General features: G+C 45.4%; 2 protein-coding genes across 2 annotated transcripts; one reads left to right on the forward strand and one right to left on the reverse strand.

The window, feature by feature from the left end:
• Positions 1-1,001: 1,001 nt before the first annotated feature.
• Positions 1,002-2,610, reverse strand: LOC139572369 (apolipoprotein A-IV-like). The gene is made up of 4 exons (XM_071395098.1): positions 2,510-2,610; positions 2,347-2,400; positions 2,002-2,152; positions 1,002-1,853 (listed from the first exon to the last, which is right to left on the reverse strand). Exons 2-4 carry the CDS (start codon positions 2,384-2,386, stop codon positions 1,277-1,279), a joined length of 768 nt encoding a protein of 255 aa, XP_071251199.1. The 5' UTR covers positions 2,387-2,400; positions 2,510-2,610; the 3' UTR covers positions 1,002-1,276.
• Positions 2,611-5,242: 2,632 nt separating this feature from the next.
• On the forward strand, positions 5,243-6,853 carry LOC139572370 (apolipoprotein A-IV-like). The gene is made up of 4 exons (XM_071395099.1): positions 5,243-5,331; positions 5,436-5,491; positions 5,718-5,868; positions 5,986-6,853. Exons 2-4 carry the CDS (start codon positions 5,452-5,454, stop codon positions 6,560-6,562), a joined length of 768 nt encoding a protein of 255 aa, XP_071251200.1. The 5' UTR covers positions 5,243-5,331; positions 5,436-5,451; the 3' UTR covers positions 6,563-6,853.
• The last annotated feature ends 14,775 nt before the right edge of the window (positions 6,854-21,628 follow it).

The following is a 21,628-nucleotide window of genomic DNA, read 5'->3' on the forward strand; positions in this document are numbered from 1 at the left end:
CAGACACAGAGACATAGAGAGAGAGAGACACAGAGATACACACAGAGAGAGACACAGAGAGAGAGTCGAGAGACAGACACAGAGACATAGAGAGAGAGAGACACAGAGATACACACAGAGAGAGACACAGAGAGAGAGTCGAGAGACAGACACAGAGACATAGAGAGAGAGAGACACAGAGACAGAGTCGAGAGACAGACACAGAGACATAGAGAGAGAGAGACACAGAAAGAGAGTAGAGAGACAGACACAGAGACATAGAGAGAGAGAGACACAGAGATACACACAGAGAGAGACACAGAGAGAGAGTCGAGAGACAGACACAGAGACATAGAGAGAGAGAGACACAGAGATACACACAGAGAGAGACACAGAGAGAGAGTCGAGAGACAGACACAGAGACATAGAGAGAGAGAGAGACAGAGATACACACAGAGAGAGAGTCGAGAGACAGACACAGAGACATAGAGAGAGAGAGACACAGAGAGAGAGTCGAGAGACAGACACAGAGACATAGAGAGAGAGAGACACAGAGAGAGAGTCGAGAGACAGACACAGAGACATAGAGAGAGAGAGACACAGAGATACACACAGAGAGAGACACAGAGAGAGAGTCGAGAGACAGACACAGAGACATAGAGAGAGAGAGACACAGAGATACACACAGAGAGAGACACAGAGAGAGAGTCGAGAGACAGACACAGAGACATAGAGAGAGAGAGACACAGAGACAGAGTCGAGAGACAGACACAGAGACATAGAGAGAGAGAGACACAGAGAGAGAGTAGAGAGACAGACACAGAGACATAGAGAGAGAGAGACACAGAGATACACACAGAGAGAGACACTCAGAGACACACAGAGACAGGGACAGCCATAGTTGTGACTTTTCCTGTGTCCTTGAGTGACATATTGCATGTGTAATTGGAGTGTAATGAACTTAAAGGGAATATAATATAATTGACTATTAGCATTTGAATGAATGAGGGAACAATCTTGCATATGCTCATAACTGCAATAGCTTTATTTTTCTTTCAAAATTAATGAAATTATAAAAGGTTGACATTATTCAACATTTAACAAGGTTAAAACAAACACAGAAATATTTGAGTGTGAATGTTTGGTTTATATTTCTCACCCTGCACTAAATAATAATAAATATGATGCTCTGGGCATATGCCCAGTTTAGTTTCCATGTTTTACAGTGCAGTTCGGGGTATGACAGAATCACTCAAAACGTTTCAGAGGATCAAGGAGTGGTGTTGGTTTGGGCCATTTAGTTGGTGTTGGTGAAGGCCTGGTAGAGGGCGGTGAGCTGGGCCTTCAGGTCCTGGGCGTAGGGGTCCAGCTTGTCCTTCAGGTCCTCAGCATAGGGTGCCAGGCTCTTCTGCACCATCTGAGCTCTGGTGGTCAGCTGGCTCTGGAGGTTCTCGGCCAGGGGGGCCACACTCTTCTGGAAGTCCTGCAGGCGCAGGTCCACCTTCTGCTTCAGCTCGTCAGTGTAGGGACCCAGCTGGGACTGCATCTCCTTCACACTCTGCTCCAGACTCCCCTTCAGCTCCTCACTCTTCTGGAGCAGGGTGGCCCTCAGGGCCTCGGAGTCCAGGGACTCTGCATAGGGGGCCAGATCCTGTTTCAGCTGCTCCACTCTCTGCTGGACTTGTGTCTTGATCTCCTCTGCGTAGGGCTCCAGTTTCCCCTTGACGCTGCCCAGGTCCTGCTCCAGACGCTCTCTCAGCACCTCAGCCTCCTGGGTAATCTTGGCCATCAGGTCCTTGGCTGCAGGAGGAAGCTGCTCCTGAAGGGAGACTGCGTATTGGCTGGCCACATCAGCACTCTCTGTGATACGGTCACTGCAGAAGAGGAGAGGGGGTCAGGTCAGGATTCTGCAATGCAGTGCCTTAGACCGCTGCACCACTCGGGTGACTAGTACACTGAGGGCTTCCACTACAGACATTACAAACATGTTATGACAACTAGATCACAGGCCAAATGACTTACTTGACATCCTGTCCCAGCTGAGACTTCCTGATCATCTGGACGGTGTCGTCGGCAGTTTTTGTTGCCTTGGCAACATAGTCCCAGAAGGCATCTGTCAGCTGTTCCAACTGTGGCTTGGGCTCATCAGCATAGAATAAGTTAGCATGGCAACCTGTTGGGGCATGGAAGGAGAGTTAGTTCCTGTGAAACTGCTAGTTTAACCTGACCTGCTTTATGACCTTACACTGTTCAAGGAGCTTGAATTAGACTAAGTTTAAAATAATAATCATTCTAATAATCTTGTTGCATTCAAATATTTTTTTTTACAGAGTAGTTATGGTTGTGGTAACATTAGATGTTACTTACCAGAGAGTATAGCAATTGCAAGCACCACCAACACCTTCATATTTGCGTTTCTCACTGAAACAGAAACATCATTAATCAATTACACTTCAATTACATTTGAATCTTAGAACCCTAAAATCACAGTTTCTCAACACCTTGTTTTGAATCTCAGCATTGGCCTCACCTGTTTTTTTCTTGGTGTATCTCTGTGTATTCAGTCTGTCTGTGTGTCTATCAGGCCAGTGCTATGCTGTATATATAGTCGAAACCAGAGCTGTAGCTGAAAGCCCAAAGTCCAGGAGTCACTGCCATGTCACCTCTCTTCCTGCTTCTACTACAACTCCTTGCTGGCTGTCACCACATGACTGTTCGCTTACTATATCGACATGCACATACACACACACATGCACACGCACACACAAATCACAATGACAATACATTCTTTTGTTATGTTCATATTCATTCTCTGAGCCGGACAGACTGAACATAGACAGACCAGACTTGATTAAGCTTGCTTTGATTGAACTTCAATATGTTTCCTTTGGGAATCTCCCCCACCACCACCATGGTCCTTTTTATTGGTTATATTCTAATTAGACAACTGTGCATGGACCTTGACCCTTCTACTGAAAGCCTCATTCTAGAGAAGACTTACAGTCAGGGATGCAACTTTCACTGGGAACATGTCCCCCCCACATTCTGAAATTGCATTTTTGTCGCCCACAGTTTTATCATTGGAATGTGATACAATAGAGGCAACTGTGTGCTTTAGGACCATGCGGACGTCTCCGAGCGGTTGGGTAGTCTGTTTGGAGTGTTTATCCGACTGGATAAAAAATATATAAACAATTTTCCAAAATATGGCCCCCCCACTTCTAAAACCAAAGATGCGCCCCTGCTTATGGTAATACTAATGGGTAAAGGTATTTCACTGCTGACGGCCGGCAGATAACCTTAAACATGTCCACACCAAAGACACTTTGTAATCAGGTCAGGCAATGAGACCACAACCACATATAATACTAACTAGATTCTACGGATGCTGGCATTAGTACATGTGACTTTTCAATTTGGTGCTTTTCGACAAGGACATGATTTCATTCTATGGGTGTACCACAGGGTTCAATTCTCGGGCCGACTCTTTTCTCTGTATATATCATAATCATCTGCTCAATTATCACTACAGTGTTAATCTGCTAAATTGTAATTACTTCGCTACTATGGCCTATTTATTGCCTTACCTCCTCACGCCATTTGTACACACTGTATATAAACTTAATTTTTTTCTATTGTGTTATTGACTGTACGCTTGTTTATTCCATGTGTAACTCTGTGTTGTTGTTTGTGTCGCCCTGCTTTGCTTTATCTTGGCCAGGTCGCAGTTGTAAATGAGAACTTGTTCTCAACTAGTTTACCTGGTTAAATAAAGGTGACATTTTTATTTTATTTTTTTTAATAAAAAATGATAGACATCCTGGCATTTGTTCAGCCATCAACGGTAGCATCCCAACGGTTGTGTCACCTCAACTGCCAATGCAAACCTATAGCGCAGTGTCAACCTTCACACATTTTAGTCATCACTGGGGTCAGAGGTTATTTGAGGTGTTGAACGTTTACATAGGGAATAGTAGATTCCAGGCAACTGCCTCTCCTTATTCTACTCTCTATAGAGTGGCACTGCGATGGTTTGTAATAAGGCACAGTGGGCAGATATGAGGTTTAGAACTCAACTCCTGACTTCACAGCTCACAGGATGTGACATCATGAATAACTCAAGTGATGTAGAATGAGTGCTATGAAGATTCTCAATCTGGCCATTCTCTGGGTAGACTGATCCACCTTTTTGACATGGTAATGTTGTTCCCAGTCACTTCTTTGCGCAATAACACGGGGGCGAGGTTATGACAAGGTCAACTACCAGTATATCTACCAGTATATTCCTAGACACCATACGTTATCTACTAGTTATTGTGAAATCACATCTAATGAATGGACTGGGCCCATGCGACCCCTAACCCTAGACCCTATCACAGTGTGCATGGGCCGGGGTCAAATGAACTTTGGTCAGACAACTGACACATGGAAGTGCTTGAACACATGACCTCACAGTGAAACTGAAAACCATATCATAGAATATATTCTGGGAGTCAATGCCAGCTGGCTGGACATCAAACTTAAACTGACTATAAATCAATACCATATCTGATCAGACTGTGATATCTCATGAAGTTTGGAAGGAAGGTGTTGTCTGGACAAAGTGCTATTTATGTCTGAGAAATGGCTGTGATTGGCTCAGAGAATGGCTGATTCGATCTGAGACTTTCTGTGCCATCAAGGAAAAATCTATGAAACTGACCTGGTGTGAACCAGATACTCACTATTAGCATTGTAGAGTTGTAGCATCATATATAAAGACAAATATACATTATGGTTGAGAGAAAGGAACATGCTAGTGTATGTAAAAGTGCATAAGCCTCAATACAACACAATACATCTACCCTCAGATGATATTAACAGTAACAGACCTGTATAACTGCAAGGCCAACAGTGTCCTGCTGCACATGTATCACTACTGCATATCATTGAAAAACTATAGACAAGGGGATTGAATGGAGATGTGCTTATCAGCATGCAGTCCCAGGAGATTGGTCTTTCACTGAGTATCTCTGACCACTATTTTGTGTCCCAAATTCTGTTTGTGACACTTTACCCAGAGGTGATGATAACGCAGTGCTCTCCTGTGCATTCTGGGTCCAGGGGTTCATTGGGACAGGTCCAGGGTGAGTTGTCAGAACAGAACTGGGCTGGGTCAGGTAGACAGGTGCTGAGTGGTGCACTGCGGTCTGAGGGTTTATGATTTGGAGCACTGCTGACAGCGAGGCACTGGCTCCTGGACTTTGTGTTCCTTACTGCCCTGCACACTATATATACAGGCCAGGACACGGCTGAAACTAGTCACTGCAGACTGGACTCAGAGATACACCAACACACTCATACACAAAGACGGTAAGCTGGATTCTACAAGTCCATGGTATTATTTGATAGCATTCCATGATGTTTTTTTTCTGGTGGATTACAATGTTTTAAGTGATTGTTGCTTTATTTCACAGAATCTGATTGAGAGTCATGAAGGTCCTTGCGGTGCTCGCTCTGGCAGTATTCACTGGTGAGTGGGATACAAGAATATTCAGATTAGAAGTGAAATTTATAGAGCTGAAGTACAGCAACATAATACATTCCATCAATCTACCAAATTAATTTTAAGTCAATAGTCAATAATAACAACCATAGCAGAGGGAGTATAATTTTCTAGTTACCTTAATGCCGCCAACAGGCTGCCATGCCTAACCAGTTGTTTCACAACAACTAACTCTTCTGCTACGCCCCAACAGGCTGCCACGCAAACCGGTTCTACGCTGATGAGCCTAAGCCACAGCTGGAGCAGCTGACAGATGCCTTCTGGGACTATGTCGCCAAGGCAACGCAAACGGCCGACGACACCGTCCAGATGATCAGGAAGTCTCAACTGGGACAGGATGTCAAGTAAGTTATGTGATTTGTGATCTAGTTGTTATAATGTGTGGAATGTCTATAGTCGAATCGCTCAGATTACTAGGATGGGGACCTGAACATGACCCCCTCTCCTCTCCTCTCCTGCAGTGACCGAATCACAGAGAGTGCTGATGTGGCCAGCCAATACGCAGTCTCCCTTCAGGAGCAGCTTCCTCCTGCAGCCAAGGACCTGATGACCAAGATTACCCAGGAGGCTGAGGTGCTGAGAGAGCGTCTGGAGCAGGACCTGGGCAGCGTCAAGGGGAAACTGGAGCCCTACGCAGAGGAGATCAAAACACAAGTCCAGCAGAGAGTGGAGCAGCTGAAACAGGATCTGGCCCCCTATGCAGAGTCCCTGGACTCCGAGGCCCTAAGGGCCACCCTGCTCCAGAAGAGTGAGGAGCTGAAGGGGAGTCTGGAGCAGAGTGTGAAGGAGATGCAGTCCCAGCTGGGTCCCTACACTGACGAGCTGAAGCAGAAGGTGGACCTGCGCCTGCAGGACTTCCAGAAGAGTGTGGCCCCCCTGGCCGAGAACCTCCAGAGCCAGCTGACCACCAGAGCTCAGATGGTGCAGCAGAGCCTAGTCCCCTATGCTGAGGACCTGAAGGACAAGCTGGACCCCTACGCCCAGGACCTGAAGGCCCAGCTCACCGCCCTCTACCAGGCCTTCACCAACACCAACTAAATCACAAACACTTTCCTCCAACTGACTACTCTTTCCCTTTTGACGACTGTATTCTCCCTTCAAAGCCTTAGAACATGCCACCATGGTCAATAGAATGAGGGAGAGTTTACAAAGATGAACTTGGTAATGCAGATGAGGTCCATTCTAAATTTTGTATGAACTGAATTGGCTCTGATGAGTCAATGACATCTTTGTATTTTGTTTATTTGTTATCTGAAGGTTGGTCAGTGACTGTGCCATATTGGTGTTCTATTCTTAATTTATAGAAATAAAAAGCAAAACTAAACATAACTTAAATGTATTGTGTCTGATGTATCGTGTCTATGATGCTAATTTAAATAATTTAAGCTGCTTCCCCAAATTATAATGTGGTGACAAGAGTATGAGGTGGAAAGTCATATTAGTACATAAACATTGTCCAATAAGACTGGTTGCATGTAGGACTACTGTATGCCGCTGATCCAGTCATCTCTCCTCAAAATATGCATATGCCCCTGCTGGTTAAAAAGAGGTACAAGTATAGCCTTATATACCATCAGAAATAAGTGTGTATCACAGCATAAACAAATCTGGAAGATGTTTAAATATTACATTCACCTTTTAGTCATTTAGCAGACGATCTTATCCAGAGCGATTTACAATTAGTGCATTCATCTTAAGATAGCTAGGTGGGACAACCACGTATCTCAGTCATAGTAAGTACATTTCTTCTCATTAAAGTAGCTAAATATCTTACTCAAAGGGAGAGTAAAAGCTATTAGGATTATAGCCTGCATTGTTTGTCTTCAAAGTGGGAGCCATAATTACAATATCTGTGTTGTGAAAATTGTGTTGTTTGCTCTATAACCTGTTAGTTCATATGCCTTGACACCGTGATATACAATATAGGCCTAAGGCCGAGACAATAGAACACACAATGGCAGAATAAATTCAACCACACCTTTGTTTCATCACAAAACCGGAGCGCCACATATGTCCGGTGTAGTCCACAAAGCATATTACCTTAAACAAACAGTTGCATGACCTACAGCATGGTCAATCAAGTTAATATTTCGGACATTTTCGAACTACTGAACAACTATGGATTTAGAACACCGGAGAGTTACTGCAGGTCCCAAAGAAAACAGGAGCTGCCTCCACTATTCCAGCACCATTTCAACTTAGACATTTCAACATCATCAAATCGCCTCTGCTTAATCTAATACAGTTACAACTAAAAGATTCTCAGAACAATTTAGTCCAATCAACGTAAGCTAAATATCATGTGGCTGTCCATGGTACTGATTTCTGTGTGTGTGTGTGTGTCGGTGTGTGTGTAGAAAAAGTAGGAAAAAACATGTTGACTCACCCTACTTGAAGAGAAACGCCAATGTCATCCTCCTCTCATGTTGACGAAACGGTCTATGACTGTCATACAGTACACGCTTTTAGTTTTTGTTGTCCTAGGCTACTGGGCTAAAATGCTTGCTCGCTAGCCTAACTTCCTTTCATGGGCAACGATTAGCCAGTTAGTTAACATTAGCCTACTACATCTCCTGAGTGGTGCAGCTGTCATCTCCTGAATGGCGCAGCGTTCTAAGGCACTGCATCTCAGTGTAAGAGGTGTCACTACAGTCCCTGGTTCGATTCCAGGCTGTATCACATCCGGCCGTGATTGGGAGTCCCATAGGGCGGTGCACAATTGGCCCAGTGTCACCGGGTTTGGCCGGGGTAGGCCGTCATTGTAAATAACAATTTGTTCTTATTAACTGACTTGACTAGTTAAATGAAGGTTAAAAAAAATGTCAAAAAAGAAAAACATCTACTGTAGCTACATATTGAACTTCCATCCTCTGAGGCCAGGGGCACAATGTATGAATTAACGTTTGGATCCAAATCCCTATCTCCATCCATGGCTAATTTTGGATAAGGCCACCGGAGGACAACAACACAACGAGATGCAACAATTCAAGTTTTTTGTTTATTTTGATGTGATGTGGTTGGTGTGAATCCAAATCCAAACTGGCTTCAATAAACACTTTTTTTTGGTGCACCAGGACCATTGACAGTTGAGTTCACTCAGTTTAGCTCAAAATATATAAATTATTGTATATGTTTTATTCTTTTTGATTGGTACATTTTGGGGGGAAGCCTGGCTTCCCTTGGCATCCATGAATACACACCACTGGCAACAGCTTGCTTTCTCCTTCAACATAGTTTTAGAATGAATGCCATCTAGTGGCAGTTCATTGTCAATTCAGGGAATTATAAAGCCCTGTGCAATGATGGTGATTTACTGACCTCTTCACAGAAATCAGAGAATAACCGTATATACAATGACCTGACAAACAGTAATGTACAGCTCTCTCTACCCCCCCCCCCCCCCCCGCCCCACCCTCTCTCTACCCCCCCCCCCCCTCTCTCTCCCTCTCTCTCTGAATTACTTGTAAGAACAATACAGTCCTGTAACACTATCTGAAATCCTATCACACCCCACAATCCCAAACCCCCTCCAGAGGTAGGTATGGAGCATGTTCAGAGCTGTCTCTGCATGTCTGATGATGTACCTGTATCCTCCCCCTCTCCCCCTCCGGCTCTACCAGGGCTCTCCCATGCTGCCTCACCCAGAGGTAAACAAAATTCCTTGGATCTGCCCCAAACTGCCACTGGCACCAGTAACCGTTAACCCTGCTGGGTTAGCCATGTACTTCCTTTGTTCAACATCATTACATTATCAACCTAATATAAATGACCTGTCAAACGCGTTCTACTGGCCATACTGTTAACCCTCCAAACACTGTTAGACAAGCATATTATTTGTTTACTGTTACCTGTATTGGGTAGCAGAACGTATGTCCATAAAACAACTCTGTGAGAACAGGGAACAGGACAACTCAACATAAACCAAAAGTGGATATCGATTTATATCTTTGCCTGGTAATAAGACTGTAAAACAAATATCTGAGATCTGCCTTATGCCACAGGGGTTCTGTAATGATAGACTAAATAAAGGGCCCACATCTAAGCCTATAATGAACTGGCAAAAGGTCAATAGATAAGAACAAGAGACAAGTACGGAAATGGTCCTTACAGTGTTCCTTATGTTCCTTGGAGCAGCATTTTTACATAGTGAACTGTGTTTGATTTATGGTCCTTGTTGTTTGCTAGTGAACAGACACTATTTCTATGTAAAAAGGGCATTGGAGGTGAGGTCAACCTATTGTTCGGTGCAAGTTGCCACCAGTCAGCTACGTAAGCAAAATCAGTGAGTCAGAAGCAGATGACTGACCACACACACACACGGAGAATAGAATCAAACCTAGTTTTAAAACTGGGCCCAGCTGAGCGCCCTTTGGCCCAGGCACAGCCAGTTGTGGTGACATCACAGACTCATGTGAAGTTAGAGGTGAGAGGTCTCACTCTGACCAGAGGTGACCAACTAACCACAGACCACAGTCCTCCAGCTCCCGTCACACCACTCCTGACTCCAAGATGAGCTGGCTGGGGTTATGAGAGTTCACTGCTAACCGACAACCTCTCACACACTGCCCTGGTAGACACATATTACCACATCACCCATCCTTACAATGAGAGGGAACAAATAAATATATATTTTTAGGACAAGAGGAAGTGTCTTCTGTTACAGAACTCTGTAGAAGTCTGTCGGTCGGTCTGTCTACAGCTAGTTATACCGTACCATCATTCTTCTTATTCTCTCTCTCACTTCCCTCTCATTCTCTCTCCCTGTTTCTATGACCCCAATGTTCATGCCTTGAAAGCCATTACAAAAGCTCTACTGCACTACTGTTCATAACAGCTGTGCTGCAATCCCTGTCCCTCGTGGTCCCAGCTTTAGTAGGACATGTCTGTCTGTCCCAGCTTTAGTAGGACATGTCTGTCTGTCCCAGCTTTAGTAGGACATGTCTGTCCCAGCTTTAGTAGGACATGTCTGTCTGTCCCAGCTTTAGTAGGACATGTCTGTCTGTCCCAGCTTTAGTAGGACATGTCTGTCTGTCCCAGCTTTAGTAGGACATGTCTGTCTGTCCCAGCTTTAGTAGGACATGTCTGTCTGTCCCAGCTTTAGTAGGACATGTCTGTCTGTCCCAGCTTTAGTAGGACATGTCTGTCTGTCCCAGCAGGGAGAGCAGCAGTGGGTAGGGTATTGAGTTCAGTTCAGGCTGAGGCGTTTAAATAAAAAGAGTGAACCAAATTACAATCAAATCAAATTGTTTTTTGTCACATGCTTCATAAACAACAGGTGTAGTCTAACAGTGAAATGCGTATGGGCCTTTCCCAACAATGCAGAGAGAAAAAAAATAGAAAACATTATAGAAAAATAACAACACAAGGAATAAATACACAATGAGTAACAATGTGCAAGGGTAGCAGGTAATTAAGGTAGATATGTACATATAGGTAGGGATAAAGTTAGTCAACAGGACAGATAATAAACAGTAGCAGCAGCGTATGTGATGAGTCAAAAGAGTTCAATGCAGATAGTCTGGATAGCTATTTGGTTAACTATTTAACTATTTAGCAGAGAGAACAGTCTATGACTTGGGTAACTGGAGTCTTTGACAATTTCTAGGGCCTTCCTCTGACACCGCCTGGTATTGAGGTCCTGGATGGCAGGGAGATCGGCCCCAATGATATTGGGGCGTCCGCACTACCCTCTGTATCGCCTTGGGGTCAGATGCCAAGCAGTTGCCATATCAAGCGGTGATGCAGCCAGTCAAGATGCTCTCAATGGTGCAGCTGTAGAACTTTTTGAGGATCTGAGGGCCCATGCCAAATCTTTTCAGAAAGGCTTTTTCAGAAAGGGGAAAGGCTTTCTTTACAACTGTCTTGGTGTGTGTGGACCATGATAATTCCTTAGTGATGTGGACACCGAGGAACTAGAAGCTCTCGACCCGCTCCAATACGGCTCCGTCGATGTGGATGTGGGCGTGCTCGGCCCTCCATTTCCTGTAGCCCACGCTCAGCTACTTTGTCTTTCAGACATTGAGGAAGAGGTTGTTGTCCTGGCACCACACTGCCACTGACCTCCTCCCTATAGGCTGTCTTATTGTCGTCGTCGGTGATCAGGCCAACCACTGTTGTGGCGTCAGCAAACTTAATGATGGTGTTGGAGTCGTGCGTGGCAATGCAGTCATGGGTGAACAGGGAGAACAGGAGGGGACTAAGCCCGTACCCCTGAGGGGTCCCCGTGTTGAGGGTCAGCATGGCAGATGTGATGTTGCCTACACTCACCACCTGGCGGCGGCCCATCAGGAAGTCCAGGATCCAGATCAAGTTACAATAGAGATTGTGTCATCTGTGGATCTGTTGGGGCGGTATGAGAATTGGAGTGGGTCCAGGGTGTCTGGGATTACGGTGTTGATGTGAGCCATGACCAGCCTTTCAAAGCATTTCATGGCTTACAGAAGTGAGGGCTACTGGGCAATAGACAGTTAGACAGGTTACCTTGGCATTCTTGGGCACAGGGACTATGGTGGTCTGCTTGAAACATGTAGGTATTAGATAATGGGTCAGAGAGAGGTTAAAAATGTCAGTGAAGATACTTGCCAGCTGTTCAGTGAGTGCATACTCTGAGTACATGTCCTGGTAATTCGTCTGACCCTCATAAATGTTAACCTGTTAAAAAGGTCTTACTCACATTGGCTACGAGAGCGAGATCACACAGTCGTCCGGAACAGCTGGTGCTCTCATGCATGGTTCAGCGTTGCTTGCCTCAAAGCAGGCGTAGAAGGAATTTAGCTGGTCTGGTAAGCTCGAGTCACTGAGCAGCTCGTGGCTGGGTTTTCCTTTGTAATCCAACAACCTTAGGAACCTGTAGGAACAACTATAAAACCCCAATTCAATGCTGTTCCCACATTAAATGTGGGAGAAAAATAACTAATAACAGAGGCCGGTCAGATATCACAAAAGGATTGTGTGACAACAGATTGTGAGGTTGTTTGGATTCAATTACTTCAGTAATCCTCTGACTGTGTCCTGAACAGGACTGGACTTGTCATGCTGCTGAATGCCCACTTTTCCCATGTGACACACCCATACTGTGACATAGAGTAGAGGAAGCATGTGGAGTTCTATGCATCAAACTAAGAGACATTGTAAACACCTGATGGGTCATTTGATTTTATGTCACATATTTTTTATTCAGTCAAGTAATGTGTAAACTAAGATGGTAAAAATGTTTTTTTAAATGTGTCCTGAAATTGCTTGTAGTCAGAAGAGAGCACATGCACTGCAGTGGCTGTACATCTCAAGATATGCTAGCTGGCTAGATATATACACTACCGTTCAAAAGTTTGGGGTCACTTAGAAATGTCCACGTTTTTGATAGAAAAAAAAAGTCCATTAAAATAACATCAAATTGATCAGAAATACAGTGTAGACATTGTTAATGTTCCAAATGACTATTGTAGCTTGAAATGGCAGATTTTTTATGGAATATCTACATAGGCCTACAGAGGCCCATTATCAGCAACCATCACTCCTGTGTTCCAATGGCACGTTGTGTTAGCTAATCCAAGTTTATCATTTAAAAGGCTAATTGATCATTAGAAAACCCTTTTGCAATTATGTTAGCACAGCTGAAAACTGTTGTTCTGATTAAAGAATCAATACAACTGGCCTTCTTTAGACTAGTTGAGTGTCTGGAGCATCAGCATTTGTGGGTTCAAATAACTTTCTTCTGAAACTCATCAGTCTATTCTTGTTCTGAGAAATGAAGGCTATTCCATGCGAGACATTGCCAAGAAACTGAAGATCTCGTACTACGCTGTGGACTACTCCCTTCACAGAACAGCGCAAACTGACTCTAACCAGAATAGAAAGAGGAGTGGGAGGCCCCGGTGCACAACTGAGCAAGAGGACAAGCACATTGGAGTGTCTAGTTTGAGAAACAGACGCCTCACAAGTCCTCAACTGGCAGCTTCATAAAATACAGTGGCTTGCGAAGGTATTCACCCCCTTGACATTTTTCCTATTTTGTTGCCTTACAACCTGGAATTAAAATTGATTTTTAGGGGGTTTGTATCATTTAATTTACACAACATGCCTACTACTTTCAAGTTGCACATTTTTATTTATTGTGAAACAAACAAGAAATAAGACAAAATAAATGAAAACTTGAGTGTGCATAACCCCCCCCCCCCCCTCCAAAGTCAATAATTTGTAGAGCCACCTTTTGCAGCAATTACATCTGCAAGTCTCTTGGGGTATGTCTCTATAAGCTTGGCACATCTAGCCACTGGGATTTTTGCCCATTCTTCAATGCAAAACTGCTCCAGCTCCTTCAAGTTGGATGGGTTCCACTGATGTACAGCAATCTTTAAGTCATACCACAGATTCTCAATTGGTTTGAGGTCTGGGCTTTGACTAGGCCATTCCAAGACATTTAAATGTTTCCCCTTAAACCACTCTAGTGTTGCTTTAGCAGTATGCTTAGGGTCATTGTCCTGCTGGTAGGTGAACTTCCGTCCTAGTCTCAAATCTCTGGAAGACTGAAACAGGTTTCCCTCAAGAATTTCCCTGTATTTAGAGCCATCCATCATTCCTTCAATTCTGACCAGTTTCCCAGTCCCTGCTGATGAAAAACATCTTCACAGCATGATGCTGCCACCACCATGCTTCGCTGTGGGGATGATGTTCTCGGGGTGATGAGAGGTGTTGGGTTTGCGCCCGACATAGCATTTTCTTTGATGGCCAAAAGCTCAATTTTTTCTCATCTGACCAGAATACCTTCTTCCATATGTTTGGGGAGTCTCTCACATGCCTTTTGGCGAACACCAAACATGTTTGCTTATTTTTTTTGGGCCACTCTTCCGTAAATCCCAGCTCTGTGGAGTGTGGAGCTCTCTTAAAGTGGTCCTATGGACAGATACTCCAATCTCCGCTGTGGAGCTTTGCAACTCCTTCAGGGTTATCTTTGGTCTCTTTGTTGCCTCTCTGATTAATGCCCTCCTTGCCTGGTCCGTGAGTTTTGGTGGGCGGCCCTCTCTTGGCAGGTTTGTTGTGGTGCCATATTCTTTCCATTTTTTAAATAATGGATTTAATGGTGCTCCGTGGGATGTTCAAATTTTCTGATATTTTTTTAAAACCCAACTCTGTTCTGTACTTCTCCATAACTTTGTCCCTGACCTGTTTGGACAGCTCCTTGCTTGGTGGTGCCCCTTGCTTAGTGGTGTTGCAGACTCTGAGGCCTTTCAGAACAGGTGCATATATACTGAGATCATGTGACAGATCATGTGACACTTAGATTGCACACAGGTGGACTTTAATTAACTAATTATGTGACTTCTGAATGTAATTGGTTGAGCCAGATCTTATTTAGGGGCTTCATAGCAGAGGGGGTGAAAACATATGCACACACCACTTTTCCATTAATTTTTTTTTTTTTAATATTTCACTTCACCAATTTTGACTATTTTGTGTATGTCCATTATATTAAATCCAAATAAAAATCAATTTAAATTACAAGTTGTAATGCAACAAAATAGGAAAAGCGCCAAGGGGGGTGAATACTTTTGCAAGGCACTGTAGTACCTGCAAAACACCAGTCTCAATGTCAACAGTGAAGATGCGACTCTGGGATGCTGGCCTTCTAGACAGAGTTGCAAAGAAAAAGCCATATCTCAGACTGGCCAATAGGAAGAAAAGATTAAGATGGGCAAAAGAACACAGACACTGGACAAATCTGCTTAGAAGGCAAGCATTCCGGAGTCGCCTCTTCACTGTTGACGTTGAGACTGGTGTTTTGCGGGTACTATTTAATGAAGCTGCCAGTTGAGGACTTGTGAGGTGTCTGTTTCTCCACCAAGACACTCTAATGTACTTGTCCTCTTGCTCAGTTGTGCACCGGGGCCTCCCACTCCTCTTTCTATTCTGGTTAGAAACCATCTCCCGGGTGGCGCAGTGGTCTAGGGCACTGCATCGCAGTGCTAGCTGCGCCACCAGAGTCTCTGGGTTCGCGCCCAGGCTGGGCTGGGTTCGCGCCCAGGCTCTGTCGCAGCCGACCGCAACTGGGAGATCCGTGGGGTGACGCACAATTGGCATAGCGTCGTCCGGGTTAGGGAGGGTTTGGCCGGTAGGGATATCCTTGTCTCAGTATGTAAAAATGTAATAAAATGTATGCACTCTACTGTAAGTCGCTCTGGATAAGAGCGTCTGCTAAATGACTAAAATGTAATGTAAAATGTTAGAGCCAGTTTGCGCTGTTCCTTTAAGGGAGTAGTACACAGCGTTGTACGAGATCTTCAGTTTCTTGGCAATTTCTCGCATGGAATAGCCTTCATTTCTCAGAACAAGAATAGACTGACGAGTTTCAGAAGAAAGTCTTTGTTTCTGGCCATTTTCAGCCTGTAATAGAACCCACAAATGCTGATGCTCCGGATACTCAGCTAGTCTAAAGAAGGCCAGTTGTATTGCTTCTTTAATCAGAACAACAGTTTTCAGCTGTGCTAACATAATTGCAAAAGGGTTTTCTAATGATCAATTAGCCTTTTAAAATGATCAACTTGGATTAGCTAACACAACGTGCCATTGGAACACAGGAGTGATGGTTGCTGATAATGGGCCTCTGTAGGCCGATGTAGATATTCCATAAAAAATCTGCCGTTTCCAGCTACAATAGTCATTTGGAACATTAACAATGTCTACACTGTATTTCTGATCAATTTGATGTTATTTTAATGGACAAAAAAAGTTATTTTCTATCAAAAACATGGACATTTCTAAGTGACCCCAAACTTTTGAACGGTAGTGTACATATCCATTCCGACCAATCAGTGAAGAGATAGAAGTTGACTCCTGGAGTTTATCTCATACTATCAGGCTCTGAACAAACCAATCAATTCCAGTTTGTGTTTCTTGGGAGAAGGCTTCTTGTGATTACCACACAGAGAGGAATGTCTAGTATTGACACCAGAGGTAGCGTACCTGCTGGACCATTCTCGGTAAAGGCCACCGGTACTGCTGGAATCAGTAGTGGTGCTGATAACAAGGCCTATATATGGCCAGCATTGCACATATATAGACTTTCATTACCTGAGTATAACAATGACTCAACAGAAGATTCCTCATTATGAAAGCTCTGTTGTTGTATCACTGGGGCTTTCCAGAACCCATTACAAGACCCAAGATGTTAACTTTCACCATACAACACCATCTTTAACCAAGCCTTAACTATGCTTATATCTTACTATGCCAGACCAAATTCCTAGGCAGAACATATTCTGAACAAATCTGATGTGATAAACAAGCAATACCGCAAGGACATTGTTGTTGATCAGGATGTGGCCTTGATGTACTTCAATTGTATTCATCAGTTGTGTAAAGTACTTAAGTAAAAATACTTTAAAGTACTACTTAAGTTGATTTTGGGGGTATCTGTACTTTACTTTACTATTTACATTTTTGACAACTTTTACTTTTACTTCACACATTCCTAAAGAAAATAATGTACTTTTTACGCCATACATTTTCCCTGACACCCAAAGTATTACATTTTGAATGCTTAGCAGGACAGGAACATGGTCCAATTCAAGCACTTATCAAGAGAACATCCCTGGTCATCCCTACAGCCTCTGATATGGCGGACTCACTAAAAACACATGCTTCGTTTGTAAATGATGTTGGTGTGTGCCCCTGGCTATATGTAAATGAATAAAAACAAGAAAATGGTTCCGTTCTGGTTTGCTTAATATAAGGAATTTGAAATTATTACTGTCTAAGTACTGTATATTTTAGCAATTACATTTACTTTTGACACTTAAGTATATTTAAAACCAAATACTTTTAGACTTTTACTCAAGTAGCATTTTACTGGGTGACTCACTTATACTCGAGTGTCAAGTGTACTCCCGCTCCCCCTCTTTGGCGCTCGACATTGCCGGTCTACTAACCACGGGTCCTAGCAACCCTTCATTACGCACACCTGGCAACCCTCATTACGCACACCTATGCCCCATCATGAGGCACAGCTGGACTCCATCACTACCCTGATTACTTCCCCTTTATGAAGTACTCATTTGTTATCCCACACCAGGCAATATTGTTTATGTTTCCATGTTAGATGCTTCTCTTGTATCGTTCCATGTTCTTCGTCATTAAACTCACTAACTGCACTTGCTTCCTGACTACCTGCGTCTATGTTACAGAATATTGCCTCGGCGAACAGGGAGACCTACTTCGTAAACACCACGGTCAGCTGGCACAACTGGGGACGGCGATGGATGAGGTCCTCCGCGTTCTTCAACGTCTAGATCTTCCCCAAGGGGCGACACCCCCAACGAGCGAAGGATCCTCTACCATGAATCGACCCAGTGAGCCAGCACCCCAGCCCATTCAACAGTCTGCCTAGGTCAGCGATGCCCGTTGGTCCCTTTCAGACAAATATGACAGGACTCCATCCAAATGTCTTGTCATGTCTTCCTCCTCCAGTGCTCTCTCATCAAACGGGAGCCCCCACCACCAAGAGGTCCAAAGTTGCCACGGTTATTTCCCTGTTGACCGGCGGGCGTGGGAGAGAGGAGAGAAGGAGCTGTGTTCCTATGGGAGGTTCATGGCACTGTTCAGAGGAGTTCAATCATCCACCGGAGGACAGTGAGGTGGGTGAGTGCCTACTCCAACTATGGCAGGAGAACCAGACTGCTGCGGAGTACGCCCTCATCTTTTGTACGGTGGCAGCATCCAGCGGATGGAATGAGCCGACACTCCACACCTTATTCAGAAGAGGATTACGTGAGGAGGTCCAGACAGAGCTGGCATGCCGAGACAACACCCTCTCATTGGAAGCACTCATCACGATGGCCATCCATCTGGATAACCTCCTTTGGGAGCATCGGCACTCCCATCGCCTATCTTTCTTCTTCGTTGACTGATCTGAGTCAGAGTCTGAATCCAAAGAGGTAGGGGCCACATGCATCCCTGCGTCTGAGCGACGCCGTCGGAGACAGCTGAGGCTCTGTCCCTATTGTGGCCAGGAGGGACACCAGCTTACACAGTGTCCGCTAGGTTCTATCCCGAGAGTCACTAGATCAAAGAGACAGTCCAGTGATCATCCGTCTCCTGGGGTAGGTGTGAGTATTCCATCTTCACTCTCCACCAAACCCTTTTTAGTACTAATTTCACTAGCTGGCTGTCCCTAATGTTTTGTTTCCACAGCTCTATGTGGACTCCGGTGCCGCTGGGAATTTTATTGACCAGGCCCTTGCTTCCTCTCTGAACATAACGTCATACCCTCTCTCCTCTCAGTTTCCAGTTCAAGCGCTGGATAACCTACAACTTGGATCTGGCACAGTCGCACACATCACAGCACCACTCACCATCACTGTGGGACCCCTGCACCAGGAAAGCCTCCCCTTCCTCATCATCCAGGCACCCGTATACAGTCGTCCTCGGCCTCCCTGGCCGAGGATGGATGTTACGGCCTGGGCACCTGGATGCCGGAAGACCTGCTTTCCCTTACCCTGTGGTTCCACGTCGGTTGAGAGTCCTGTGGTTGCCCTCCAGGCCGACATCCCGGAGGTTTACCAGGATCTCCGGGAGGTTTTCTCCATGACTCGCGCTACCTGTCTCCCTCCTCATTGCCCCTGGGACTGAGCAACCGACCTGCTAACAGACTCTGCGACTCCATCCAGGAAGCTCTCCAACAGGGTTTCATTCCCCATCCACCTCCCCTGCATCAGCTGGTTTCTTCTTCGTGGCCAAGAAGCAGGGGGGTTTCGTCCATGTATTGACGACAGAGGTCTCAATGCCATCAACACCAAGCACGCTACCACATCCCGTTGGTGACGGCCGCCATTGAACGGCTCCGTGGGGCCCACTTATTTTTACCAAGCTGGACCTGCGGAGTGCCTACAATTTGATCTACATCTGGGAGGGGGATGAATGGAAGACGGCCTTCAGCACAGTGTCTGGGCACTACGAGTACTTGGTGATGCCTTATGGTTTAGCCAATGCTCCGTCGGTGTTCCAGGCATTCGTGAACGAGGTGTTTCGGAACATGCTCGGGCGCCAGGTGGTTGTGTATTTCGATGACATCCTGAACTACTCGGCCACCTTGGAGGAGTATACCGCCTACGTCAGGGTAGTCCTGGGACGCCTCCTGGAAAACCATCTGTGCGTCAAAGCGGAGAAGTGCCAGTTCCATCGGGTCTCCTTTTTAGGATATAGCAACAGCCCACAGGGAGTGGTTCTGGAGGAAAGAAAAGTAGATGCGGTCAGGTCATGGCCAGTCCCAACCACCATAAAGGGACTACAACAGTTTTTGGGGTTTGCCAACTTTTACCACCACTTCATCAGGAACTTCAGTGCCATCGCCTCTCCTCTCACTTCTCTCCTCAAGGATGGGCACCGTAAGTTGGTGTGGAATCCTACAGCTGATGAGGCCTTCCGCCTGTTGAAGGGGCATTTCACCTCTACCCCGTTGCTGAAACACCCAAACCATATGCTGCCGTTTGTGGTAGAGGTGGACACGTCAGAAGTGGGCGTGGGGGCTGTCCTGTCACAACAAGGTAATCCACAAAAACTGTATCCATGAGCATACTACTCTAAAAAAAGTTCTCCTGCATAGAGGAACTATGACGTCGGTGATCGGGAGCTCCTGACGGTGAAGTTGGCAGTGGAGACATTGGCTGGAGGGCGCCACGAACCCAAGTTAGTTGGGCCCTTTTCTTTACTAGATTCAACTTCACCTTGTCATACCGCCCAGGTTCAAAGAACATCAATGCCGATGCCCTGTCCCGTCTCCACGATTCGGAAGAGGTCCCTGTCCTGAGGGGTCACATCATACCGCCCTCCGGAATCGTTGCCCCCGTTCTCTGAAACATAGACATGGACATCCGCCAGGCTCTGGAGGGAACCCGCACCGGCTACCTGTCCTCCGGAGCGCATTTCTTGCCGCTGGACACCCACCAACACCACTCAATCTATCTCTGTTAAGTACTGGTGGCCCACCTTGGTGCAGGACATTGCCCGCAATGTCAACTCCGTATGTGCCCAAACCAAGTCTCCCCGGAACGCTCCGCCAGAGAAACTCCACCCCTCCCTGTGCTTCAGTGGCCTTGGACACATCTGTCAATAGATTTTTGTCATTGATCTTCCCCTGTCTGATGGTTTCACCACTTTTATGGTTGTTGTGGACAGATTCTCCAAATCATGCCGTTTTATCACTCACTCTGGTCTCCCTACCACTCTCCGGGTAGCTGGGGCACTGTTCCAGCAGGTCTTCCGGCACTATGGCCTTCTGGAGGATATTGTCTCTGATTTGTGGCCCCCAATTTACATCACGTGTATGGAAGGCTTTCATGGAGAAGATGGGGGTCACGGTCAGCCTCACTTCGGGCCTCAATCTAACGGGTAGGTGGAAAGGATGAACCAGGAGCTGGGGAGGTTCCTGAGGAGTCACTGGCAGGGGGAGTGGGCCCGACTCCTTCCTTGGGCTGAATAGACTCAGAATTCATTGCAACAATCCTCTACCGGGCTGACTCCCTTCCAGTGTGTTCTGGGATATCAGCCGGCCCTGGCTCCGTGGACTCCAAGCCAGACCAAAGCTCCTGCGGTAGATGTGCGGTGGTAAGGCGCGCAGAAGAGGTATGGACAACGCTCCCCCTCTCTGACGCTCGACGTTGCCAGTATACTAACCACCGGTCCTGGCAACCTCATTACGCACACCTGGCAACCCTCATTACACACACCTGCGCCCCATCATGAGGCAATCTTGGACTCATCACTACCCTGATTACTTCCCTTTTATCTAGCACTCCTTTGTTATCACCCACCAAGCAATATTGTTTGTTTCCATGTTAGACGCTTCTCTTGTTTTATATCGTTCTTGGTCATTAAACTCACTAACTGCACTTGCTTCCTGACTCCCTGCATCTACGTTACATTGAGTCATTTTCTATTAAAGTATGACAATTTGTTACTTTTTCCTCCACTGGTACACATATTGACTTCTTTTGATCAAGAAGAGTAATCTGCAAATGCAGACGGAATGACAATCCTCTCTCAAATAACATCAGTTCTGACCTTTGCTTGAATCCTAAGAATATAATTTGGGGGATGCTTATATTTGTCATG

The sequence above is a fragment of the Salvelinus alpinus genome, chromosome 4, assembly GCF_045679555.1.
Source record: "Salvelinus alpinus chromosome 4, SLU_Salpinus.1, whole genome shotgun sequence".
Classification (NCBI taxonomy): Eukaryota; Metazoa; Chordata; class Actinopteri; order Salmoniformes; family Salmonidae; genus Salvelinus; species Salvelinus alpinus.